This window comes from Pteronotus mesoamericanus, unplaced genomic scaffold, assembly GCF_021234165.1.
Source record: "Pteronotus mesoamericanus isolate MK-2021 breed Mesoamerican mustached bat unplaced genomic scaffold, CSHL_Meso_final scaffold_636, whole genome shotgun sequence".
Classification (NCBI taxonomy): Eukaryota; Metazoa; Chordata; class Mammalia; order Chiroptera; family Mormoopidae; genus Pteronotus; species Pteronotus mesoamericanus.
The window spans coordinates 2,863,736-2,890,535 of NW_026555324.1; the positions used below are offsets into that span (position 1 = coordinate 2,863,736).

Here is a 26,800-nt window from a genome sequence, read left to right on the forward strand (position 1 = left end):
TCTGTAGGAGGGAAGAGTGCTGAGGTGTTAGCTCTCGTTGCACCATTTGGAGAGACTCTTGAGAAGTGTGAAGTTTTGGGGGTTGGTAACAATGGTGGTAATCCAAATAAAGGATATAAATTGACCTTACAAAAGAATCTTACTATCAAAGAGGAACAAATGATGAACTAAAAAGGAGGCATATGCAAGTTCCAGCTTCTGGATCTGAAAATGTAATTAGTGTCAGTATTGAGATGAAAATATTAACATTAATTTGCAAACTTGACCTTTGAGGCAAATTCCACAAAGAAAAATGGAGAAGTTAAAATATGGAATGTGGAAAAGTCTGATGAAAACAGTAGACCCCAGTGTTTTTTTCTTAATAATATTGTGAGAGAAACTTGAAATTACCAAAATGAAGAAGACCCTGGAAGGTCAGTGGGACAAGGACAAACTTTACGAAAAAGTCGTGCTGATCTTTTGGATATCCTTGTGGAGAAGAACCTTGACACACATACACATATATTAACTTGAAATGGATGATAGACGTAAATGTGTAAGGTAGAACAAAGTTCTAGAAGAATGCCTGGGAGAAAATCTTCATGGCCCTGAAGTAGGCATTGACTTCCTCAACAGGACACCAACTCCACTACCCATTAAAGACTTCACTAAAAGTAAGAACAACTGTTCATCAAAAGACATGCTCCCGCCTTGGCTGGTGTGGCTCAGTGGATAGAGCACCGGCCTGTGAACCAAAAGGTCACCGGTTTGATTCCCACTCAGGGCACATGCCTGGGTTGTGGGCCAGGTCCCCAGTTGGAAGTGTGTGAGAGGCAACTGATCCATGTATCTCTCACACATTGATGTTTCTCTCCCTCTTTCTCCCTCACTTCCCTTCTCTCTAAAAGTCAATAAATAAAATCTTTAATTAAAAAAAAAAAAAGACGCGCTCCTAAAGGCTGTGAAAACTCCTGCCACAGACTGGGAAAAGTACACCCAGTTTTAAAATAGGCAAAAGGCATGAACACTCAGTTTCTTCGCATTGACATCATCAAATGAGAGTCAAATGCCTCTGCACATGCCACAGAAAGGCTATAGTTCCCTTAGGTGTTGACAGTGATGTCGAGCAGTTGAACCTCACATACTGCCCAAGGGGGCGTGCGGCTCTTTGGCAGTATCTTGTAAAGCTCAACATAAAGATGAATTTTCTGACCCAGAACTCCAACCCTAGTTGTAAACCCAAGAGAGCTGAGTGCATGTCCACCGAAAGACTTGTACAAGCACGTCCATGGCAGCTTTGATAGTAACTGCCCCAAACAGAGCAGCCCAGTGTCCACCCCAGGAGAATGTGTTGGTGGTGGCCCAGTCATACAGCAGAAGTCTAACAGCCACAAAACCAGAAACACCACTGCTCCTTGAAAGAATCTTACATTTTATCGAATGACAGAAGCCAGACCCTAATGAGTTTCTTTGTGTGCCTCAGCTACGTGAAGTTCAGAAGCCAGTCCACAATGATGGATCCCCTTGAACAGTGGTTACCTTGAGACGGGGGAGCTTTCTGGAATGTTGGGAATATTTTGTCTATCAGTCTGAGTGTATACATGAATATGTTCATCAAGCTGTATACTTAAAATGTGGGCACTTGCCTGTGTAAGGTTATAAACTCAGTTTAAAAAAAAACAAACACTTGGAAACAGCAATCTGAACTTGTTAACGAGGCATTAGATGTTAAAAAAAAAAGTAAATATCAGTCTACTTTCTGAGTCATTATGCAATTTACTGAAAAACTTTTGTTAGCCTCATATTTAGATGTAAATCGTGTGCCAAAAAATAGTTTCTCCAGCTGCTACAAATAGTTCTCCCAACCTGTGTAAAGCCGGGCGAGAAATCAGGCAATAAAGAAAAACTAGCTTGTAGGGGTCAGTGACCCCTTGTCAAGACTGTCCCGCTGCAGAGCGCCGAGATCCTGGCGGGGGTTCGGAGGCCTCATTTGACGAGAACAGCAGCGCTGGAGGCACAGAGCTGCACTCGCGGCCGGCGTCGGACCTGCGTGGCAGGACCCCTTGTCAGAAGGTGTTGTGCCTGGTTTATATTTCATCTCCTGTCCTCCAGGTGTGGATAGCATCACAGAAGGGGAGGTTCTGCATTAGTCAGGGAGGATCTAGGGAGGAGATACAAAGGGGAGGGCAAATAGGACCATTAAAGGAAGCTGCTGTGTCCTGGTTTGCAGCCGGCGCAGGGCTGTCCACTTGCCGGTTTTGCTGGTAGTTGTACGGGAAGAGATCAAATAGGCATGTAAATTCAGGGAAACAGCCATGTTTCCCTGGTTGAAAAGTTACCCTATCTGGCACATACTTTCAAAGATGATATTTGGGTACAAAGCTGACCTATTTAATGGTATTTCTGATGTTCTTAAACTGATTTTGAAACCACGGGGAAAACAACAACGTGATTGATCCTATTGTGAGTTTAAGTGACCATCTATAGACCACCCTCACTTACTTCTGACAGCATTTGCAGAGTTCAGGAGTCCACAAGACCACACTCAAGCTCGATGACTCTCAGAACTCTATGAAAGATGTTATACTCATGGTTATATTTTATTACAGCAGAAGGATATGTATTAAAATCAGCTAATTGAAAGAGTTGCGTGGAGCAGCATCCAGGAGAGGCACACACCTCGAGCTTCCTGTTTCCCTCTCCCCACGGAGTCCCAGACAGCGCAGGCGGTATTATGAAACAGTGTGCGCAGAGCACTGCCAACCAGGGAATCCTTGGTGTCTAGAGCTTTTATTGGAATTTGGTCACATAGACATGACCAACTGCTCATGTGGCTGCCGTGTCTTCAGCTCCTCTGTAGGTTGAACTGGAACCATGTGACCCAACGTCCCTACCCTAAATCACATTCTTAGGCTATCCGGGCCCATGGTACCCATCAGGCAGGATGCTCCGAGGGTTGAGAGATTGTCTCCCAACAGCCAAGGGCATCTCCCTGGTGTGGGTTAAACTTGTTACAACTACATGTCACACATTGAAAGGTGCCGAAGGACTGGTCACTGCACCACCCCAAAGAACTGGGGTGGAATAAAATCGGAGATTGCCTGACTCACACTTGCTTTGTCTCAAATTTCAAATTGTTCCATCTTAGAAGAGAAAGTGAAACATTTGGGTTTTTAAAAAATTGGTTCCCGGTACCCTATAAGCAGCTAAATTCCATCCTTGAGTTAAATCTGGAGCCTGGGGAGAGAATGAATCGATACAAGAATAATACCAGGACATTGTCAGCATTTGGATTCAGTGTCGGGAGGATGCGGCGCCGCTGCGGTGGTCCCGAGTGACCACAGGCGGGAGCCGGGGTCGCACCTTGATGTGGTGACTCAGTGGAGAGCCTCTGCTGCGGGTCTGAGCAGGGCCGCCCTTCCGTTAACTGGCGTCACTCCAACTGTTGCTTTTCACGATTTATTTCAAGATTCCTCCAGCTGTATTTAAATAGCAGTGCAATCTTGGAGGATATTCCCTTTGTATTTACACCCTTGTCCATATGAAGGTAATGTCCACTCTTGGAAGCGTTGCTTTCTTTATGTGTGCTCAGATTCAGGCCTCGCCCCTCCCTCCCAAGGCCCCACATGCGCGGCGAGTGGCAGTTCCTGGAGCTGTGTGGCATCTGGCCTCCACAGCCTCGGCGGCCCTCAGTCGGGTCATGAGGAAGATGCACTTTGCACTGTAGGGCTGCCGTGGGAAAAGGCCTGGGGAGTCTCCAGCGCTGCGCCTTTGCCCTGCACTGGTGCAGGCAGCCCCGGGGCCCAGGGGGCGGCAGGGCAAGTACCTTATCAGCAGAGCCTGAAGACTTGCAAGGGCCAGACGAGGGGAGACTAGGGAACAGCGTCGCAGGCGAAGGGGACAGCATGGGCAGATGCCTGGAGGCCAAGCACCAAGGTTTCTCAGAATAAGAGGAAGCTGAGGGGCCCCCATAGGGGCCAAGTCAGCATGCGGGTCCTGGCAGGTGGCTTCTCCTTGGTGATTGGAAATCTCAAAAGGCATCAAAGAGCCCACTGGTCCAACAGCCAGAATCGAAATCTGAATTAAGGAACTAAGTTGGAATTAAGAGTTTGCACTTCATTATGACATAAACATGCAAGCAAGTTAGGCACAGGCTCCTGGGTCAGGCCGGGCCTTGTTGCGGGGCAGCGCGTGTTGCCAAGTTGTTGGTGTCTTTCCTTCCTGATCCTTCAGGGGCCCGCCCTGGGGCCGTGGGACAGGCTTCCGAGAAGCGCACTTGCTGGAGGCAGGCAGGCTCCAGAGGCCCCGCAGAACCTTTTCACGCTTCCCCTCCCACAGTAGCCGTGGGGGCTGTCGAGCTGGAGGGTCACAGAGATCCGGTGTCAGCGTGCAGCTCTCCGCCTCCGTGTCCGGGACTGCGACACAAAAGTTTGAGTCCCTGCCAACTGTTCCTCTGCCCTTGCACCTCCTTGATTAGAAGGGGACTCTTCTGAATTAAAAGGTTATGCCTTGATATCCAAGAAAAACAGGGACACGGTAACGAGCCCCAGGGAGGGTTGTCAGGTTGACATTCTCTAAGACAGGTCACTGCACGTGACTCCCAAGACCTCAGGATGGGACGGCCCCTGGAGGGGAAAGGGCAGAGGGTAGGAGCCCTGCCTGAGGGGGCAGAGGGGCCTCAGGGTTCTCTAGCCTCAGCCTGTGGGAGGCCCGGTGGCCCTTCCCCTGGAGCCCGAACTCAGAATGGGCGAGCTCTAGAAGGAGAAAGCGGCTCCCTGCCTGCAGATCCAAGTGCGGAGTCGGCACTGTGTGCTCGGCACCCGGCCCAGAACCTCACATGAGGGGCACCGAAATGAGAGGTCTTGAGAAACACGCTGATCCCCATCGTTGAGCCCGGGGCCAGCCTGAGTGTGGGCGTAGGCTGGGCTGAAGGCCCAGTGGTGCTCAGGGCCCCCGGAGGATCACCCGGCAGCCTTGTGGAGCCGTGCTGAGGCTCAGAGCCTGCACAGAATTTGCTGGAACCAAGTCCACCTGCCTTGTTTATCAGATAGACTCCGTCCCCAGGCTGCATGCCCTGCTGGTGGTTGCCGTGGTGGAGACAGAGCATGTAAGACAGAACAGGGCAGCAGGTTTAATGGGGTCTTAAAACTAGGATTACATAGAGCCTCAAACAGGACAGGAAGAAGTACCTAGACTCCAGAAACAAGTAGGTTTGAGTAAACAGGTTGTACCTTGAGCCGCCTCCCCTCTGCCTCCCTTGGAGCCCTGGCGATGTGAGAACCCTCTGAAGTGCGCAGTGCAGTTCAGCAAGCTGTGCTGCTTGTGTGTGTGGGGAACACAGAAACGGGGGTGTTTGTGCAAACAGAAGATAATAAACAGGTCACACAGGAAAGAAAGAAAAAGTGGGGGAAAGAAGAAAAGCAGAGGAAAAGGATAGATCAAAGGGTATGAAGATAAGATTGAATAAATGAGAAATCACAAAGGATAGATAAAATTTAAAATTAAGCCAAGGTAAAAACAGCTAGGTAAAAGAATAGAAAGCTGAATTAAGAAATGTTGAACCTCTGAGGTGAAGCTAGTTAAAAATGTAAGTTAACTAAGGTTAAAAATTTCCAGGAGGGAAGGAAGAGTGGGCACAGGGGTCTCCAGGAGGAAGGTGTGGAGGTGGGGTCCACAGCCCTGCCCTGCAGCAGCAGCTTCCCAGCCTGCTGACCCCTAGACACCCCCACCCATGCTCTGGACAGACCCGAGGAGCCCCGGCACCCTTGGTTCCCAGTGTGGGGGTCCTGCTGTCTTGAGGCTGCCTCTACCATGGACCTGCTCAGCGCTCTGGGAGCTGCCAGCACTAGTTAATCCAGAAAAGCAAGCGCACTTCTTGAGGCCATGGTCCCCCAGCCCTGCAGAAGGTGGCCTTGGGCCTCCCTGCACTTGCGTGGCCAGCCCTGCCCGTGTCTGAGAAAGGCTCTCTGCAGTGCCGTAGACCGGTCATGGGTGCTCTGTTCTTTGTCCCAGTCCCCCAAAGCCAATGCCTCCTGAGCGCCTGCCGCAGCAGGACGCAGCACAGAGCTGCCCTTGCGGCCTTCACCGTCTGCTTGAGGAAGCCGGCACGTACACGCAGAATACATGCCACACCTCGGAGCCTGCCTGGGTTATGACCCAGGTTTTCCACTGGCTCTGTGACCTGGGCTCTCTGTCCCCCAAAGCTCAGGGTCTTGCCTCCAAGATGAGGGTTTCAAACTAAGTGGTTGCCCAGTTTGGGTTCTTGGCCAGGGAGCGAGAGGGTGGGTAAGGGTTTTTTTCAATGAGATTTGGAATTTTATTGTTGAACTGTATGAAGAGATAGGCACCCCTCCAGATGTGTCATTGGCTCATTTGAAACTCAGCACATCAGAAATGTTGGCTCATTAGATACTTAGTGACCCTCGGAAGCCAGTGCAGCCCTGAGCCCGCAGGCCCGGCAGTGAAGCTCCCCCGCCCCTCTCCGTCCGGGGAGAGTGCCAGCATGCAGGGCCGCCGCCCCCAGCCATTCGCATCGGTAGGTTCCTTAGGGAATAAATGCCATCTCCCTCTCACTCGTGCTGAGCCAGAAGTTTTCTGCATCGCAGATCTGTACCTTCCATCCTGAGATTGCTCTTCTAGGGGTGGATGGGTGCCCAGCAGGTGGCGGCTCTTGGTAAATGGATCTGCCTCCGGACTTCCTACTTTCCTAATCCTCAAAATGTCCTTGACTTGATAATGTGCCCAAAAATTGAGCCTAGGAAATAATTCTGTACTAGTAGAGATCTCTTAGAATGTGTTTCGTTATCTCATTTTCAAATTGTTTATGGAGTATCCTTCTGAGATTGTTTCAGATAAATATTTTCAGATAAATGTTTGAAAATACTGAGTTGCACATATCCAAGACCCTTGCTGGCTCGGTTCACTGATTGAGACACAAAAGCGAAAATATTCCAGGGCTGGAAGATGTCGTGGAGACATGTCTTAGGAAACTTGTCTGAACTGGACTCTAGGAAGGAGGGCAGGGCTGAGGGAGTCCTTCCAGGCAGATCGGGACCACTTCTATACTCGGCAAGTAGGACCTATCTTGAACACCATCTTCAATTGATTGCTTATGCCTGCCTGAGACCATGGGAGCTCAAGGGATAGATCCATTTTCAATTTCTGTCCCATCAGAAGATGCAGAAGTATGGGCATCAAGTAGTATGTTACCAACCCTGTTATATCCTTTCGGTTGTTTTCATACCAGTAGTTAACAAACCAAATCTGCAAATCAGAAAAAGAGGTGGGGAGGGAGAGAGGGGCGGGGGGCGGGGGGGGGGGGGGGGGAGAGAGAGAGAGAGTGTATCCCACCACCTGTGAATGGGTAGCCTGTGAATTAAGAATGTTTTTTAGATGATTTTGAGAAAATTAAAAGACTTATCTCATGATGTGAAATTACATGAAATTCAAATTACGTTATTTATAAATGAAGTTTTACTAGAACACAAACAAAGCCTGTTTGCTTATGTAAACTCTTGAGTAATTGTGGCAGATATGGTATGGCCCACAAAGCCTTAAATCTGTACAGTGACTGTTTACAGAAAAAGTTTTCTGACCCTTGATATAGAGCAGCATGTGATAAAGGGTGGTAGAGTCCCTGACTTAGCCCAGGGGACTTCTCGAGTCCTACCTGCCGCCAGCTTTCGTAGCCTCTCTGGCCTTTCCATCTGTTTGGCACACAGTGCGGATGGATGGTCCCTTAGATGCTGCAAGCCCATGGTTCTATCCTTTTAGGGCACTGTTCTCTTCTGGTTCTCTTTGTTTCTCTTTCATGTGTTGTAATTTTATTTTAAGCTTAAACCCAATAATATACTCAAAGGGAGGTGTCAGTTTAGACTTCTTGGCTTCTGTATGTCAGAAACCAGTTCTAAGCCCCTCAGGCAGAGTGGGGATTCCCTTGGCCTAGAGGCCGTGGACGAGTAAGTGAAGACTAGTTCTTGGGACCTGGAGTCAGCAGGCGCCTCTCTGCTCTGCTCCCCCAGTTCTCACGGATGAACCGTGTTTACTACAAGCGACCGCTGCTTCCCCAGCTACTGGTAGAATATCCAAGGGAAGGGCTTTGATTGGCTGGTTGTGATCTTGGTCTCACATGAGAGTCCTGGGAGAAGTTGGGGCTCAGTGACAGCCCCATGAGAACCCCAAGTTGACGTAGGGGAGGCAGTTCACAGCGAGGCAGGCACTCTCAGGAGAGGTTAAATAATAAGGGTCCCTACTAGGGTACTTCGGGCTCCAGGAGAGGGGCTTGTAAAATCAGACAAGGCGTTGGTCTCGGAGCCCCTCCTGCATATCATGACCTATTGTAGGGATGGGGACTGGATGGTGACCAGGTTGAGGAAAGTCTCTGCTCTGGGCGCTGACATCTAGAGGCAGAATATTGTCATCTTTATTCTCGTCATGGTAACGCATTGTCAGCAACAGTCACTGTTGCTGCAGTTGCCGAGCCAGGTGGCAGCCTGGGCTGGAGCATTAGGGCTGTGGCGGCGCTTCCTTCCTTTGTGTCTGAATTGGGGTCCTGGAGCTGAGCCTGACAGCCTCGCGATTCTTCCAGGGGCCTCCATTTCCATCCCCTCCCCTGTCTGCAGCTTTTTCAGAGCAAGTCTCAGGACAGGGGCTGATGTGTGCTCTGTGTGCAGTGCGACCCTTCGTAGTTGCTTCCGCAGTCTTTCCTGCAACAGGATGGTGTATAAATGACCACGCAGGGTGGGCGGTGGTGAGGCACCCTGGTTAGAGGTGACCTTCTCGAGACTCCTGTTGAAGCCTGTCCCCGTGACCCTGAGACTTTCACCCTGAGCTCTCTCTCCTTCCATTCACCAGATGTTCATTGAGCACCTACTCTGTACTAGGCTTTGTTGCAGGTGCCAAAGATGCACTGACTAAAACAGTCAAGGTCTCTGCCCTCGTGGCGCGTGTTCTGGGCGTAGTAGGGTGGATGGTAACTTCTGTGGACAGAAACTAGTCAGGGTAACTGGCCTCATATCTAATAATTGTACAAAGGTGTAAATACCAAAGCTTCTAGAAGAAAATGCAGTACCTCTGTGACCTTGGAGTATGCAAATATTTCTCTAACAGGACAGGAGAAATACCAAGTATAAAAGGAAATATTGATTAATTAGGCTTGGAGTAAAACTAAGACCTATGTACCACAAGACCATCCGGGACGAGGAAGACACGCCACACGCTGGAGATGGGGTTTGCAATAAACGTGTCCCACGGAGCACTTCCGGGCAAAGCAAAGACATGAACGGGTGTGCCTCACAGAGGCTGCCGGCCCATCGCGCACCTGTGAAAAGGTGCGCAGCTTCAGCTCATCAGGAAAGCGTGAATCAAAACCTCCGGGAGATGGCAGTTCCCACCTGAGGTGTAGAGCAGCCGCATTGAGGAGGAGCGACGGGAGCAAGCGTGGCTGCAGAGGACCGGGATGGCCCGCCTGCTGCTGGAGGGGTGGACGCAGCCTGAGTGTCCCCGGCCCTGGGACCACGCACTTCTGCCCCCAGGTCAATTCCCATGATGATACGAGCCAAGCAGCCAGACACGTGTCCACAGCCACTTGTTTTGTGTAGCAGCCAAGACCAAACAGCCTGAGTGCCCCTCAACCACAGATGGGCAAGCGGACTGCGGGGGTTGCCTGCCCTGGGCCATGAAGCCGTTGTCTGAACTGTGGGCCGCTGCTCCACGCGCCACGGGTAAATCTGGCGGTCAGGTGTGCTGCCAGGCCTGGCGACCCACCCGCCCCCCGTGATCCTGTAACATCAAGAAGAGGCCAAGCTCAGCCAGTGACAAAAGTCAAGGAAGCTCACAGGAGCCTTGGGCACCTCAGAGAGCTGAGTGCTGAAGATTTGTACCTTTGTCTTACAGCTCAAGTGTCCTTTGTTACTAAGAGATGTGCGGCCAACGTGGGCAGATGTCAGGACACTCAGAGGAGGGGCGGCATTGGTGCTGAGGTGAAGGCGGGAGCCTGGGTTTCTTGGGGGGACGGCGACATTGTGGGCCCTGAGGGTGGCTGTGAGGGATGCTGGCCGGCCGGTGGCCATGGCCAGCCCGTCCAGGAGGACCTTGGCGTTATTCCCAGGAGGTGGGGAGCATGGGGCGCGCACCTCTAACACAGAGGAGGTGGGTGAGCCAGCCTGGATAGCCCATGGCCCCAAGCTGATCGCAGTGGCCCCTGGTGTGTTTAGGGGACTCTCCAGGGGACTGCTGAGCAATTAAAATCTTGTATCGGTGACTGTCCAAGAGGCCTTGACTGTCTGGAAAATGACAGTTCTGTCCCCTTGGTCCTCGTGCCCTGTCCCTCCCTCACACCCAGGTCGAGGCCGTTTGCACGCAGACTTTGCTGCAGCTGAGAAGGGTCGTCGGGCCAGGTGGCTGGACGGGCCTTTATTCCTCAAAGACTCAGTTCCCCCAAAGGTACATTGGAGGAGGCTCTGTTTCTATGCTCTCAAACAATTTCTTAGGCTGAGAGAGGAGAGGGTTTTATTCCTAAACTTTCTGCTGTATGAACTTTCACTATAGAGTCCTGCTTCAGGAGCTTCCTGGAGGGTCACATGGACCCCTGAGGCCGGCCACCTGTGTGGATGTCACAACGAGGTGCATGGCCAGGCTCACCTGGCACTGGCACTGCGAGCAGGACTTTTGAAGCTGGCAGTCTGCACCCTTCAGTGGGTTGTGAAATGAATTTGGGGGTCCCAGCTGGCGTTGGCCAGCGAGATGGAGTAGAAATCAGAGTCCTTTGCACTTTGCAAGGGAGAGTGTTGCTCCACACAGTTTGTTACTTTACGCCTGTGGGCGCGAGCCCTGGGTCAGAGTGTAAAGTGCTGTTCTCCCCAGCGCCGTGCCAGCGTGTCGGATGACGCTGCTGGGAGGAAGGTGCGCTCTTTGGTGTTTCGTCTGGTTGCGTGTGGCCAAACCACCCACCAGCCTGTTCGTGAGAAAAAGGAAGCCTGTGCCTCCAGGGACCGCTCCCTGGCCGGAATGACAGCCTGAGAGTGGCATGCCCTCCCTTCTCTGTGACAGCTGGACCTGGCAACAGGATACGCTGAAAGGAAGGAAGGCAGGATGCTGCCACTTGCTGGCATCCCCGCGTGACGTGGAAAGGAAGGCGAGGTGGGCTGTGTCCAGCCAGGACAGGCTGAACTTTTGCCTCAGTTCCCTCATCACAACAATTAGGTTAACAGGATGTGGTGAGAACCCGTGTTAAACTGTGTCTGGCCCAGAGCAAGGGCCGAGCCGTGATTGTGCGAGGCAACTGGGCAGGGACTGCGCACCAGCCCCTGTGTCTCGGGCCAGGGGCCTGCTATACAATGTGTAAAAACCCCAAGTGAACAAACGCCTCCAGAGATCCCAGCTGGGAACAGCCTCGGGGAGGCAGCCTGACCAGGCTGTTCCTTACGGCCATTACGAAATTGGGGCATCCCGCGCCAAAACCCAAAAAGCTGTCGTCGTCGCTGCGGTCTTCCAGAACAGTAAACAAAAACTGGAACGGAGTGCCACAGTGGGATGGAGCTGGGGGGCTGCTCTGTCCTTTGAGAATTCTGTTGAAAAGGAAAGAAGTGAAACCGAAGGGGCTCGCCAGCCCGCTGGCGGCGCTGGGCTGGCGGTCTCTGAGACGTGACTGAAAGGCCTGCGTGGTGGGGCAGCCGGGGCAGCGGAGCGGGTCACAGCAGGACCTGGATGAAACCGCGGCCAGAACGTGGAGGGGCTTGGGTGAAGAGAGGGGACCTGGAGAACAGGATCACCACCAGGTCACCAGACCCCTGGACGGTGGCCCTGGTCCTCTGCTGTCCGCTTCTGAGGGCTCAGCAGGACCTTGGGGCAGGGCAGGTCCCTGAGACAGAGCCGCCGTCCTCACGGGACACAGCAGGGGACGCTGGCCCAGTGCGCGTCGTTCTCTCCCTGGTCTTGAGGCGTTCCGGCAGACCCCAGAGAGCTGTCGCCTCTGAGCTCCTGTCCCCAGCACTGTCAGGCTCGGGTGCGGCACAACCTGCAGGCCCAGTTCAGGTTCCTCCGAAAGTGAGACCCAGCAGTGGGCGCGGGGGGCCCAGTCACCTGTCATGGCCACACATGGCATGTCCTCCCTCTGCTCCCTTGGGGAAAACAAGTGCTTTATTAGTGACAAGAACTAGAAAACTGCTTTTGTCTTTCATTAATGTCTTGCTGGGGGACATCTTTTCTCCTGGGTTTTTGCTAAATTCTCTGAAGTTCACTGCTCCTAAGTGCGGCCTGCAAGAGATACCCAACATGCTTGCAGAAGATCCTCTGCTCCTGCAAATGCCGGCACTCAGCAACCCCAGCACGAGCAGACTGCGTTCTCCGTTGTGCACAGTCACGATCTTTCCGGTGCCGAGGCTTTTGCTTTTAGGGGCATGTGGGCTGAGGGGGTCAGGGAAGTTGGGTGAGCACAGTCTTGATGGAGATGCATCCCTGGCCTCTCCATGCATGGCTGCCTCAGGAATGTTCTAGAACTCTCAAGACAGCACATGTGCAGAAAATATCTCTTGAGTCAGCTTTGACTTTCTCACCCTGTTATCAAATAGTGCGGGGGGGGGCGCTCCCCCAGTTGGCAGGGCCTGTAAGTGATGCCCACCATGTCCCCTTACAGTAGTAGTGGACGTCAGCTCAGCGAGGTGTTCATCCAGCTGCCCTCCCGCAAGGAGCTGCCCGAGTATTACGAGCTCATCCGCAAACCTGTGGACTTCAAGAAGATAAAGGTAACCCCGGAGTGGGGGAGGGGCTCTCACAGGGATGTGCCCACATCGGCGTTTGGGGGAATTTGACCCAAGACCTTGGGCCCCCTGACTGGGGACCTCATCATTGGCTCCTGGGGTTCCTCATGGCCTCAAGTGTCCCCAGGATGTGTCGCCAGGGCTCCTTCAGGGTTACCCACAGCTCAGGTCAGGCCTCAGTCTTGTGGTCTTTGTGTTCAGTGGGTCTGGACTTCCAAGTCTGTACAGAGGAACCCGGAGACTGGGCTGTGACCTTGTTGAGCAGAGGGACTCCCACCTCCAGGGCCCCAGGCGCGAGGTGGGGCCCGAGGTAAGGCTGCTTCTCTGGCCACCCGCAGGAGCGCATCCGCAACCACAAGTACCGCAGCCTCAACGATTTGGAGAAGGACGTCATGCTGCTGTGCCAGAACGCGCAGACCTTCAACCTGGAGGGCTCCCTGGTGAGGAGGCGCGCGTCCGCAGCCCGGCTGCCCTCACAGCTGGGCCCCACACTCGCATGCCCCTTGCTCCCTTTTGAATGGACTGGGTTGAAAATAATTCCCAACAACTTGGAGTATTTTACTAATTATAAAAGCAGAATGTGTTCATTACTGAAAAAAGGGGCAGAAGATAAAGACAAGTAAAATAGAAAAAGTAGAGTCTGTCTCATCCATCTAGGATGGCCCTGCGGACAATTTGTGTGTATCTTAGGATTTTATTTTGAATTCAGTAGGGGACTCTCTTGAAAGGAATCCTGTGGTGTGCGCTTGCCTGTGATGAAAGGAACACAGACAGTCTCAGACTAGCAAAGAGCTCCCCAGGGTGTTTGGGATATAGGTGACTCCTGAGGACGTTTGTGTGGGAACGTCTCATAACCCTGATGGTCTCCCGGGCACTGCTGAGGAAAGGACTGCTGAGCTGTCCCTCTGTCCCACACGGGCCGCGCTGGCCAGGGCTGGGCTGGGCTGGGGAGGAGTGCGCCGGCATTCCCCGCCCCCGGCCTGAGCCCGCTCGATCCCCACATGTTTCTGCCCAGATCTACGAAGACTCCATTGTCCTGCAGTCCGTTTTCACCAGTGTGCGCCAGAAAATAGAGAAAGAGGATGACAGTGAAGGCGAGGAGAGTGAGGAGGAAGAAGAGGGCGAGGAGGAAGGCTCGGAGTCTGAGTGTGAGTCCTGGGGTGCCTGGGGGGCAGTGGCTGTGGCTTCCCGGACTGTCGGGATCTCAGGGTTCACACCTGCCTGCGAGAACCAACGGCCTCGCAGCCCCGTCTGTCCGCAACCCGCGCAGCTGAGGAGGCACCGAGCTCTCCCGGGCTCATGTCTGCTTCTCCCCCTTTCTCTGACCCCCACCCCAGCCCGCTCAGTCAAAGTGAAGATCAAGCTGGGCCGGAAGGAGAAGGCGCAGGATCGGCTGAAGGCGGGCCGGCGGCGGCCAAGCCGTGGGTCCCGGGCCAAGCCAGTGGTGAGTGACGATGACAGTGAGGAGGAGCAGGAAGAGGTAAGGCCCCAGGGACCTGGGACGAACGGGAGCAGGTGGCTAGTAGCAGTTGGGTCATTGGAAGTTCATTCTGTTGCCAGGTCCTGGATCCTTACACCATGGTCCCTGTGAGGGTAGATGCTTTCACACCCCGACTCCACAGATGGGAAACTGGGGCTCAGCGGCACGTGGCTTGTACCTCAAGCCCAAGTCCATGTGATGGTAGAACCAGTGCTCTACCATTAGAACCAGTGGGCGCCCAGGGGACAGAGTGGTTGTCCCTGGCCGTTCACTCTGCACAGCTGCCTGCCCAGGACCCCAGGGCTGTGCTGGCACGGCCCGAGGTGGGGCCAGGTCTTCGTTGAGCTCGGCAGCAGGAGACCGCCCCTCCATACAGCCCCTGTCCCTTCAGCATCTGTCTGCCCCAGGCAGACACACTGCCTTGCCATCCAGTCAGCTGTCACAGTGTCCGCGTCCCATGTGACACATACCATGCGCCAGGCCTCTGCTCACGACTCTGTTCTGGCCTGCCTAGAAGGATTTCCTAATAACACTAGTGGGTTAAATAAACAAAAAACAAAATCCCTGGTTCCACAGTTACAAAACAACATGGAGCAAACACTGTGAATGGGGCCAGTGCTTATCCCTGGTCACAGGCTGCGGTCCCCACACACTGGGGAGAAGCTTCAGGCTTGTCAAGCGCACAGTGGGCAGTTTTGGAGGTGTGGGGGGCAGGAGCAGACCCACTAGCTGGGTTCAAATACACTGTACCCTCTCGTCCCAGGCCCAACACCTGGCCCGTCCCCGCTCCGGGGCCTGGCCAGCCCACTTCACTTCCTAGCCTCTCCTACAAAGCGGGGAGGTGGGCCGGACTAGGGGCCAGGCCCTTGGCCAAGCCCAGTGAGCACCATTTTGGTGGTGGTCTTCTGTAGCCATTTGGAATCACAGCAAAACTGCGTGCCTTGGAATAAATCTGACCAAAGACACATGACATCATGAGGGTGTCAGTGACATCCTGACCACGGGGAGGAGGTCTGGGCTACAGCGCCGCCCCCTCTGCGCAGTCCGGGTCCAACCGGGCATTTCATAGCCCTTGCCAAGCTGTTTAAAGTGTGTAAACTGAAGGGCGAAAATCTTCATGGTCAGGAACTGCTGAGGTGATTTGTTTCGAAGCCCAAGGTCAGGGACATGGGGCAGAGCAGACAGCACTGGGGTGGAGCAGGGAGGGCACAGGGGGCCTCCCAGATCCCAAGGAAGAGGCAGTGTGGGCCCAGGGGCCAGTCCTCAGGAGGAGGACGATGCTGGGGCGTGGCCTGGCAGAAGGGGCTACGGCCCGTCCCCATCCAACCTCGCTGCGCCTGTGCTGCTCACACCGCCCCACCTCCACCCCCAGGAAGGCAGTCCCATCACCCGGCGCAGCGTCTCCGTCTCAGGGTCCCCTCGAGGGTGCTGACTCCTGCTCTGTCCTCCTGTCCCCCCTCCAGGATCGCTCAGGAAGTGGCAGCGAAGAAGACTGAACCTGACATTCCAGAGTCTCGACCGTGAGCCCCCTCGTCCCAGAGCCGAGGCAGCATAGCCCTTAGCAGTAACGGGTAGCAGCAGATGTAGTTTCAGACATGGAGTAAACTGTATAAACGAAAACCTTCCATATTTATACGGCAGAGAAGATGTAGGACTGTTTGTGTCTGGTCCTGTCCTGGCATCAGTAGCGTTCGTTAACAGCATTAACTGTTTAAAATGACAAAAAAGAATTATGAATTGAGGAACACACGACACCTGTTTTTCTTTTCCTTCCCTGGCAGTACTGTTGCGGCCGCAGTTTGGAATCACTGTAGTTTAAGCCGTGGATGCATGTGTGTAGCCGTCCACTCCTTGTACTGTATTTTATTGGACAGGTCACGCTCGCCGGGGCCCAGGGTCCGCAGGCCCGGCGGGGGTATGTCAGTGTCACTGGATGTCAAACAGTAATAAATTAAACCAACAACAAAACTTGTAACCTTGCTTTCTTCTGGTGGACTCGTTCCCCGCTCCCGGTGTATCGGCAGCGCAAAGTCCGGGCAGCCTGCGTACGGCCTCATGTCCCCCTGCCCCACAGGGCGCCAGCGGCTGGGTCCCTTTCCGGCCTGCAGCCAAGGTGGGATAAGGGGGGTGGTCACGTAAACAGGCAGGGGCCAGAACAACAGAGCGGTCAGTGCCGTGACGCAAGAAGGCCAGGGCCCGGGGGCGCCCGTGAGCAGGGAGGGCTTCCAAGTTCAGAACTTACTTTAGGCTTTTTTCCCTGCCTGTGTCATTGTTGTCATTCTTGCCTTTAATTCTTCAAGCACGGCTTCTTTTAGTACTTTGAACGTATTGATAATGGCTGTTTTGAAGTCCAACATCTGGACCCCCTCAGAGGAAGTTTCTGTTGACTGCTTTTTTCATCAGCGTAGGTCACACTTTCCTGTTCCTTTGCATGTCTCTAAATGTTTTTGTTCTAAAATGGACATTTTAAAAATAGTAGATTGTAACAACTCTGAATTCCAGTTTCTCCCATGGGGAGCTGGGGTGTTTGGTTTTGTTCTTTGTTTAGTTACTGCTGAACTAACTGTAATCTCTGTCTCCCCCACGGTGTGCAGCAAATGACTCTGCTCAGTTTTTGTTTCCAATTCCTTATTTTTAATCTGGCTTCCTCTAGGAGTCACACTGGTCAGCCCAGCTTCGAGATCAGCCAGCGACGGCTCCGAGGCGGTGCTCGGACACCTGAGCCAGCGATACCCCATGCCAGTGGCTGGGGCTGGGGCATTATGCAAGTCAGACCTACCTTTGCTCCCTGCCTGTGCCTCTTGTGTTTTCTCAGCACCCGGCCCGCCTTTGAGCAAGTCGCGTAGATTTGTGGGTTGCTGGGGCCCCCTCCAGCTCTCCCGAGCGTGCGTGCAGACCCTCGGGATGTGTGGGGCCGGCTGAGGCTGTCTCGTTCCCTGTGCTTCCTGCCTGCATTTATCAATCTGTTGCAACCAGGATCCCCACCTCAAGCCAGTTAGGAGACCTTGGCTTTGCCCCTTCATTCTACTCTGAGATCCCCACTGTTTCCAGTATCTGCAAGTCCACATCAGGTCACCCCTCCAGCAGTGACTTTTATGGCGGTGGAAAGGAGCCAAGGAGGCCCAAGTGGGCAAGGTGGTGGGGGGGGCAACCCCAAGCAAAAAGTCACAACCTCCGGTTGCTCTGCCGTTCAGCCTGCTTTCTTGAATAAACAGTTTGTCAGTTGCCTTTGATAAGCCTCCAGGATCCTGGTGTGGTGGTTTTTGATACTAAGGGATGAGATTTGCCAAGAGTCTTGCACTATCATTTGGGAAGTCCACGTTGTTTGTTAATAGCTTTGACTTTATTTTAATATATTTGAATTTATTTTAATTTTTACCAAAAAAAAAAATGAGTTCACCAAACACTTGATTTCACACTGTTCAGGATGAGGCCAGTTTAAAAATGAGTCCCTTGAGAGGGGGAAAGGTACACTTGGAACTTGAAAATGAGAAAAATATGATGTCGTTTGTTGGTGAATGGCAGCAAAATTCTTAATACCGACAAGTTAGATATGAGTTCATATCTGTCATGTCAGAGTCTGGAGTTGGTGCCTGAAAGTGCTGGAGAACAGCGCCTGTCTTGCTGCCTCACTGTGTGCCACCCTCATGTCCAAGGTTGCCTCATGGCCCAAGGTGGCTGCATGGGCTCCATCTACCCATCCCACATTTCCAGATGTCAACAAGGAGGCAAGTGCGGGGCACAAGGGCCTGCTCCACTGCAGCCTTTAGAGACGCCCTCTGGCCCTGCTACTTCTAGGCTGTGTGGCCTTGGGCAGCTCTCTGCACCTCAGCCCACCGGGAGACAGAAAAAAACAAAAGATGTTCAGGACGGTTTCTACGTCTTCAGGCATTTCTGTATGTCCTACTGTGACAATGAAAAGGGGGGGGGGGGTGTTTTTTTTTTTTTTTTTTTTGAGAAAAATGTGAAGGGACTCGGGCCCTGGTCGGGTGGCCCAGTCAGCGGGAGCATCGGCCTGTACACCAAAAGGTTGTGGGTTAGATTTCTGGTCAGGGCACGTTACCTAGGTTATGGGTTCATTCCCCAGGCTCCCTCTCTAAAATCAATAAGCATATCCTCTGGTGAGGATTTAAAAATAAAAGAATTAACAGGAAGAATTACTTTGGCTGAGCATCCACATGTGCAAAGCCAAGTTTCATGGTGTCCCAGGGACACGTGGGCTTGGGCCCTGGGGAGAGGTCAGGGCTGTAGGCCCCCTAGCCTGGCTCTCCTGTGTCAACCTTGGCCTGAGGTCCTGGAACCAGCCTCATGTGGACACTGGCTACGAAGCAGGGGCCTCTCCTGCTCCCGGTAACGGCTGCCCGCTGCCTCCCTCAACCCCCACCAGCCTTTGCTCTCAGCACCCACCTGTCTGGTTGGCCCTTCCATCTCCGCCCTGCTGGTCAGTGCCCTCCTCCTCCATTTTTCCTACCCACACTGAAGGGTGGGGGGCTTCATTCTTATTTCACAGATGATACAAGTGGGACTCAGAAAGTTTGAGGCTCTTTCCCAAGACCACACAGATTGGAGGTCACACTTGTGAGCCACAAAGTCCTCAGGGGCCAGGACCGGCGCTGGGTGTGGAGGAAAGGCCCTGGTCCCGCAGAGGGAAAGGCCCCGCGGCAAGGCTGGTCGGCAGAGCAGTGGAGTGCAGGCCTCTGATCGGGGGAAGGTGGAGACGTTAAGTCGTGGGCTGCGATTTCCATGGAATGGTTTAAGGCTGAAACGCCAGATGTCAGGGCAAAGCAGGAGCCCAGGGACCGCAGCTGGGACTGCGACGGGGTGGTCCAGAAGACTGGGACTAAATACGTGACAGGGTGCCGCCGCCACCTCTCCCATCCCACCTGCAGCTCTAGAACCTTGGGACTCCCCTCATCAACACACAGAGTCTGTCTGTCTGTCTGTCTGTCTGTATTTTTGCTTAATCTCTTCACCTTTTTCACCCAACCCTCCTACCCCCTCCTGACAGCTGTCAGTCTTTCTATTTGGTTTGCTAGTTTATTTTGTTCATTAGATTCCATGTATAAGTGAAATCACATTGCACTTGTCTTTCTCTGGCTGGCTTATTTCACTTAGCGTAATAGTCTCCAGGTCCATCCATGCTGTTGCAAAAGGTAAGATTTCCTTCTTTTTACAGTCAAGTAGTGTTCCATTGTGTAAATGTACCACAGCTTTGTTATCCACTCATCTACTGATGGGCACTGACGCTGTTTCCAGATCTTGGCTATTGTAAAAAAAAAAATCTGCAGTGAACAAAGGGGCGCATATATTCCTTAAAATTAGTGTTTTAGGATTCTAGGTATATTCCCAGAAGCAGAATTGCTGGGTCATAAGGCAGTTTCATTTTTCATTTTTTGAGGAAACTCCATACTGTTTTCTACAGTGGCTGCACCAGTCTGCATTCCCGATTTCATCCCGGGACTTTGTTTTGGGGCTCACCAGTCACCAGTGGACAGCAGTGGAAGTGACACTGTAACTGCTAAGAGGGGGTCATACGAGGCACCGCAGTGTCCACCTTACTTGTTGGAACACTCGAAGCCACCAGCTGCCATGAAACAGCCCCATTCCCTGGAAGCCTGCACGTTACAGGAAGCCCAAACGCGACGGTGCTGAGGGACCGCCCAGACCACATGAAGAGGCGGCCGGCCAACCTCTGGCCACTGTGGCGCCCTCCGCTCACCGTGCGCGCCCAGCTACTGCCGTCCTTCCCACACTCCTGACTCAGAAACCATGGGAGAAAAGGAAGCGTTGTTTTAAGCCACTAGGCTGTTGAGTGATTTTTTAAGCAGCGACAGTAACTGGAACATCTGAAACAATGACACAAGTCTAATTAAACTTACGTGGAGGATCTTTAGAACAGTGTTTTAAGGCTAGAAAAGCAAAGTGCACAATGAAATGTGCAGCAAGATACCATTTTGGGTGCGCACACACGATCCTGGATATTTGCTTTGAATCCTGTTGCTGCTGTGTAAATGTTTAGAGAAAGGTCTTATCAGAATACACTCCAAACACACCACATCCCAAAGCGCTGTTCCCCGTGGGGCAAAGGACAAGAGGATGGAGTTGGGAGCTGCTCCCAGCTGGTGAGGTCCTGGACACAGGTTCCCACATTTTAAGAACCATTTCTAGATTCCTCGCCTGTGTTTAATTCAACAGAATAGCTGGGTTTTAGATGATGCCATTGTTTCAAAGATTTCTGCTGCAGCAAGGTCGCGTGTAACTTCGGAACACTAGTACTTAGGGAGTGGCCAGAGCCCAACTCATTGCGCTCCACCCACACCTGACTGAGCTCCTTGTCTCCACCTCACAGGTGGTCCCATCAGCCCCCGGCAATTCAACTCAGCTGGTCGTCCCTTTCCCTCGGGCTCCACCATCCAGTCAGAGCCCCGGCTCAGCCCGTTCTCCTGTGACTCTAAACTTGAATCCATCCAACTCTCCTTCATCCTTGACCCTCACCTGAGTCACTGCCGCCACTGCCGGCCTGGACCAGTGGGGTCAGCTCCTCCCTGGGTCTCCAGCTTCCACCCTCATTTGCTGCCAGGCTGTTTATTTCACGTGTCCAGGGGCTTCTAGACTATTGCAATTCCTGAGTTCATGTGGGGCCCTGATTATCTGAGCCTGGCATCTCTCCAGACAAATCACTCTAAACCTAAGCCACACTGGTATTTTACACCGCAGACTTCCAGGCATTTGCCGGTGAGTGTCCCTCTTCCCACAATGCCTCGCCTGGTCCATCTTCCCCTGAGCCTCATCTCAAATGTCACTCTCCTGCCTTCTTGTCTTTGTTGACAGTCTGGGGGAGGCAGCATGTAGGCCCCCCTAAAAGAATCCTGCAAAGGTGTGTTTCCCAAGCATATTTCATGACATCCATGAAGGCTTGTTGATAAGTAACAAATGGAAGAGGGTTGGGAAAGATGAATCGGTGGAAACCAAAAAATGCTAGCTGGTTTGCTGAATAAATACCAGTACTTGGAGGAGCTGACAGTGGAGGAGTTCTTTCTATTTGCTATGTATCTTTAGAAACCCCACAAATTGGTAAAGGTTTGTTAAATGATAACACTCGGTGTTGGCAAGGTGGTGGAAGGCGGGCCCTCATATCTGATTGTACCTGGATGTGGCTTTCTAAACACAAATTTGACAGGAAGAGTTTAAAATTGTTATACCCTTTTCTCAGAAACTTCTCTTTAAGGGGATGAAGGGGTATTATTTTCATGGTGTTGGTGGGAATGAAAGTGCTCAACAGTAACAGAGTGGCAATACCTGCCAAGGTTCAGCCAGAAGACACTGGTCAGCCGTTAAACACTGTATCATGAGGATGAGAAAAGTCTGATATATGACAGAAATGGAGGGAATGGGCTACCAAGTGGTATTGTTCAATAAAACCTGAGTTAAGTCTATAGTCTTGTTAATTGTATTGCATTAATGTCAGTTTCCCGGGTTTAATAAAGTACTGTAGTCGTGTGAGATGGTACCAGCCATGGGGGATGCTGGCGGAAGGGGCCAATGGGACCTCTCTATTTGTGCAACTTCTTGTGAGAATTATTTCAAAATAGGGCTTAAAAAATGGTATCTGTCAGGACAGGCTGGTTATATGCTGCTGTAACAAACATCCCCATCATCGAAGTGGTTTACAAAGGGTGATTTCTTCACACACAATGAGTTTGTGTTGTAATAGACACCCAGCAACCCAGGAATTGGAGATTCTGGACATTTGCTTCCACAGGTTACCAAGCCAGGAAAATGCCTGTGACCTAATCAAGTCATATGCCCATGACTAACTTCACTTGAGAACAAACAGAACAATTTTGGGGGGCCTAGAAGAGTACATTGACTAACACCATTGTGCATTAAAAAATCCCATTTTATAAAAATGTTCATATTTTTATTTTTAAAAATATGTTTAAATGGGTATATATAAATTTATACATTTTAAATATATCTACATATATGTACATATGGAGGAAGAAATTAGAAGAAATAAAATACCATGGTCATCTTGAATCGATTGTGGGTGTCTGTTGCCATCTTGTCAGAAGCTTCAGAGTTTTCTACTTTGCACGGTTTTTACATTTAAGTACATGCTCTAATTAGATTTCCATCCTAGAACCTTGGCCCATTTTGTCCGTAACCTCACAGAGAAGGCCCCTGGGCTGGTTAATGCTCCTGAGACTCACTCGGAGCCTCAAGTGGCCACATTTCGGCACTATGCCAAGGTTGAGCTGAGTCCCCTGACCCCTGCTGAGATCCCAACAGCTGTTCAGAGCTTGAAAAACACAGTACTAGTGCTCAAACGGGTAGCTGCAAACAGTTTACAGTTAAGGAAGCCCTGCTGAATGGTTTGGTAGCCACTGAATTATGGATGTGGTTTTATGTCGATGAGATCATAGGCAAGCGTGGGGTCATTGGCTATGATGTTTGAAGACCAGTCTTTAACATCTGTTTCTTTTTGGTTTATTATGTGAATGTTCTTAGACCATGAGTGATCAGAATGGTATTAGAATTTAAAAAAAAATATATATATATAGCCCTCGCTGGTGTGGATCAGTGGATTAAGCACCAGCCTGCACACCGAAGGGTCACCAGATTGCTGGTTCGATTCCCAGTCTGGGCGCATGCCTTGGGTTGCAGGCCAGGTCCAACTGGGGACGTGCAAGAGGCAACCAATTGATGTTTCTCTCCCTCTTCCTCCCTCCCTCCCCCTCTCTGAAAATAAATAAAATCTTTAAAACAAACAAACAAAAAGTATAAGGCTATAATTAAACAAAGATAACAATGAAAATAAGCGGAATTCAGATAACTTCAGAGGAATGTTCTAAGTAGGAGATTGTGAGACCAAAAATTTCAGTTGACACCAGTCAACTGAGGTTTTTCTAGCCTCAGAGGTGAGTTACTTAAGTTCAATTTTAATCTAACAGTTTATCAAGCAGATTCCTGTTTACAGATGTCACAAACCAGATTGGGTGGTTTCAAAATCAAAAGGACAATGGGTGCCCGGTCCGCAGCCTGGCTCTGGAGTCTGAATCTTGGATGTGAGGACATAACTGGTTGCATCCAGGCCACATGCTCATGTTCTTGTGCAATGGATGCTGGGAAAGCAACCATCTGGCCTTGGGAATATCTGAAGTGGGAGACAGCCGAGAGGTAGATCCCCAAAAGCAGGAAGGGGATTCTGATGCTGAACAGACAAAATAAAGGTGGGGCGGCATAGCTTGAGGAAGGGGAGACCAGCTCTGCACCAACCTGCTCTGTGACCTCGGGCAAACTGCTTCCCTTTTCTGTGCCTCGGTTTCTCCATTTGTTAAAGGGAGGGAATGAATGCTTTTGCTTTTGCCCATATTCTCCTTAGGAAGACAGACATTTAATATTAAAGACTCTTCTTATTGAAACCAAAGTTTACTTGATGAAAACCTGTTCAAGCTCTGTGTGTTTTATATAAGACGAGTCACAACTAAATTCAGACTGAATTAATATATCAACCTCCATGTCCTAGAGGGATTTTCTTTTTTTTAAGAAGGCAGAAGTTGTAAACCTCTCATCCTTTGAGAATCTGTTAAAAACTAGGATCCCTCTCTCCAGAGAAATCCACATAAGATTTCATTTGGTTTCAGGGGATGTTAAATGAATAAAAATGCCAATTTTTATTCTTTGAGGTGAATTTATGGAAACCCCTGCTTTCTACTAAGGTTTCTTAAGGAAGCATCGCATTTATCATTCATTCATTCATTTATTGCTTATTGAGCACCATTTGCTAGCTGGGGAGGCTGCCGTGAATGAGAACGAGGTCTCTGCTCTCAAGCAGTTCCCGGTGTAGTGGCCCTATTGCTGCATAGGGCCATCATGGCAGAGCACAGGAGGAACGGTCAGGCCACCAATGAGGGAGTGAAGGCTGGTGGGGCTTTGGGGAGGAGGTGACACTTGAGCTGAGCTTTCGAGGATAAGAGTTTGTCATATCTGGCAGGGGCTTCAGTTGATTGTGACAGAAATTCAACCCAAAGTGGCTGATGCAAAAATGGGAATATACTGGCACACGTAACTGGAAAAATCTGAGGGGTGCCTTCAGGCATGGCTGGATCTAGGTGCTCAGATCTAGCCAAAAGTTCAGGACTCCATGCCTTGGTTCTCTTTCTGACTCTCTGGGTGCTTCCCTCTTGGAAGGCCCTCCCCTAGGGGTGGTAAATAAGAAGATACCCCCATTGCTCTGTCACCCTCAATCTATAAATTGCTTTGGGTAGTATGAACATTTCAATCATGTTAATTCTTCTTATTCATGAACACAGTATATGCTTCCACTTATTTGTATCTTCTTAAATTTCTTTCTTCAGTGTTTTATAATTTTCTGAGTATAGGTCTTTCACATCCTTGGTTGACTTTATTTCTAGGTGTGTTTTGTTTTTTTTAAGTGCAGTTGTAAATAGGATTGTTTTCTTAGTCTCCCTTTCTGATAGTTTATTATTGGTGTAAAAAATGCGACTAATTTCTGGATATTAGTATCCTGCTACTTTACTGAATTCATTGATCAGTTCTAGCAGTCTTATGGTAGACTCTTTAAGGTTCTCTATATACAGTATCATGTCATCTGCTGGGAAAAGTATTTTTAACTGGGCACATTGTAGCCTGAAACAGGATTGGAATTCTATAAATAAAAAAGAAAAAGAATGTGAAATGCTGTAGCTGCCGCGCAAAACAGTGTAAAGTGTCCACAAACAATTAAAAATAAAATTACCATATGATCCAGCAATTTCCCGTCTGAATAAATGCCCAAAAGAATTGGAAACAGGGACTGAAAGAGGGATACACACCCATGTCCACATCAGTATTCGAAACAGCCAAAAGGGAGAAGCAACCGAAATGTCCATTGATAGATGAATGTATAAACAAAATGGGGTGGAGCCACACAGTGGAATATTATCCAGCTTTTTAAAAGAAGAAAGTTCTGGCACATGCTATCACATGAATGAATCTTGAAGACAGTAAGTGAAATTAAGCCAGACACAAAAGGACAAATACTGTATGACTCTACTTATATGAGGTCCCTGGAGGAGTCAGATTCATAGAGACAGAAAGTAGACGGTGGGAGCCAGGGGCAGGGGGAGGGGGAGGAAGGGAGAGTTAGTGTTTGATGAAGATAAAGTTTCAGTTTAGGAGGATGGAAAAGTTCTGGAGGCGGCTGATGGTGGCGGCTGCACAGCAGCGTGAACGTGCTTAATGCCACTGAACTGTCTGCTTAAAATTGTTAACTGGTAAATTTTGTTATGTCCGTTTTGCCACAATTATTAGTTAATTTTTTTTAATTAGGAAAGAACAGGAGAGCGCTCCAGTTGCAGGCTCTAGCGAGTCCAGCCGCGCCTGCACCCAAAACGAAGGGTTGCGTCAGTTCAAACCAGAGGGAAAGAGCTTGGGATTCCAGGCGGGACAGCAGAGTCACCATGCGTCCTAAGGTAGAGAATGAGAAGAGCCTGCACAGGTCCGTGGGCCCCTTCAGAAATTTCGGACAGGCTTTTCCTCCCAGCGTTCCGACAGGTTCCTGGCAGTGGCATAAGAGCGGCCTGTGGGGGAGGAGGGCTGTGCCTTGGGGGCTGCGGCCGTGGGCACTGAGTCAGGTCCCATCCCTCCTGCGCTCAGAACCTTCCATGGCTCCCACCTTAGTTGGGGCAAAAGCCAAAGTCCTCCCTGCTGCCCACAAGGTGCTGCACCACCCGTCCCTGTCACGTGCCTGCCCATACCTGCCCCGGCGCGCTCCATCCAGCCACACTGGCCTCCCTTCTGCTGGGATGTTCTGATCTCAGTCCCACCCCAGGTACCTGGCACCTGCTTTTTCCTCTGCCCACAGTGCCCTTCGCAGGTCCATTGTGTTGCCCTGGTGTTACCTGAAATGTCTCCATCCTCAGAGAGCCCTCCTTTCCTTTCCACTAAGGTCAGCCCGCTGGCGTGAGGGAAGCTGCCGATATTCTCTGCCTTGCTCCAGCGGGTGGCTATGAGCTGTGATAATATAAAACAAATTTCTGGGGCAGAATACCTGAGGCTTGTACCCTTTATTGCATGTAAGTTATATCTCAATTAAAAACTCATAAAATAGGCCCCTCTCACACCAATCACTCCTCTTCGTGTTATCATGAACTTGGTTACCCAAAACCGTCCTGCCGGTTGGTCTCCTGCCTGCCTCCCAACTGGAGGAATGTCAGCGCCAGAAAGGGTGGGAGCTTTGTTTTGTTTCTGTTGCGTCCTCAACATCTAGAACATTCCTGAAATAGAGTAGAGACTCAGGAAAGGTTTGTTGAATGAGGAATAAATAGGAGGAAAGGGAGGCCCAGAAAGGAGAAGTGATTTGTCCAAGGTCACAGCATCGTTTTAATCAAGATGGAGTGCTGACTCCTCCCACTTCCAGCCAGACTTCCCTTACCTCCAAAGCTTTCCCGGACCTTCCAGATCATTCCAGGTATCTCAAAACCGTTGAGGAAATTCTCTACCAGGGAGCAGTCTGTAAGCAGTGCATTTCACATGGAAATATTTTATCAACCATGACAAGGTGAGGACCATTCATGCT

At 50.9% G+C, this 26,800-nt stretch overlaps 1 protein-coding gene and 1 pseudogene across 5 annotated transcripts in view; both read left to right on the plus strand.

Moving 5' to 3' along the window:
- Positions 1-16,173, plus strand: part of SMARCA4 (SWI/SNF related, matrix associated, actin dependent regulator of chromatin, subfamily a, member 4) — an 80,525-nt gene extending 64,352 nt beyond the window's left edge. For 3 of the 5 annotated variants that reach the window (XM_054562167.1, XM_054562170.1, XM_054562168.1), the window contains 5 exons: positions 12,614-12,722; positions 13,076-13,177; positions 13,753-13,885; positions 14,075-14,217; positions 15,681-16,173. In XM_054562167.1, the coding sequence (XP_054418142.1) occupies positions 12,614-12,722; positions 13,076-13,177; positions 13,753-13,885; positions 14,075-14,217; positions 15,681-15,713 (520 nt within the window). In that variant the 3' untranslated portion in view covers positions 15,714-16,173. The remainder of the gene's footprint in view (positions 1-12,613; positions 12,723-13,075; positions 13,178-13,752; positions 13,886-14,074; positions 14,218-15,680) is intronic. The other 2 variants (XM_054562169.1, XM_054562171.1) reach the window with 1 other exon arrangement.
- Positions 16,174-16,272: 99 nt separating this feature from the next.
- Positions 16,273-22,675, plus strand: LOC129061485 (ATP synthase subunit g, mitochondrial-like; annotated as a pseudogene).
- The last annotated feature ends 4,125 nt before the right edge of the window (positions 22,676-26,800 follow it).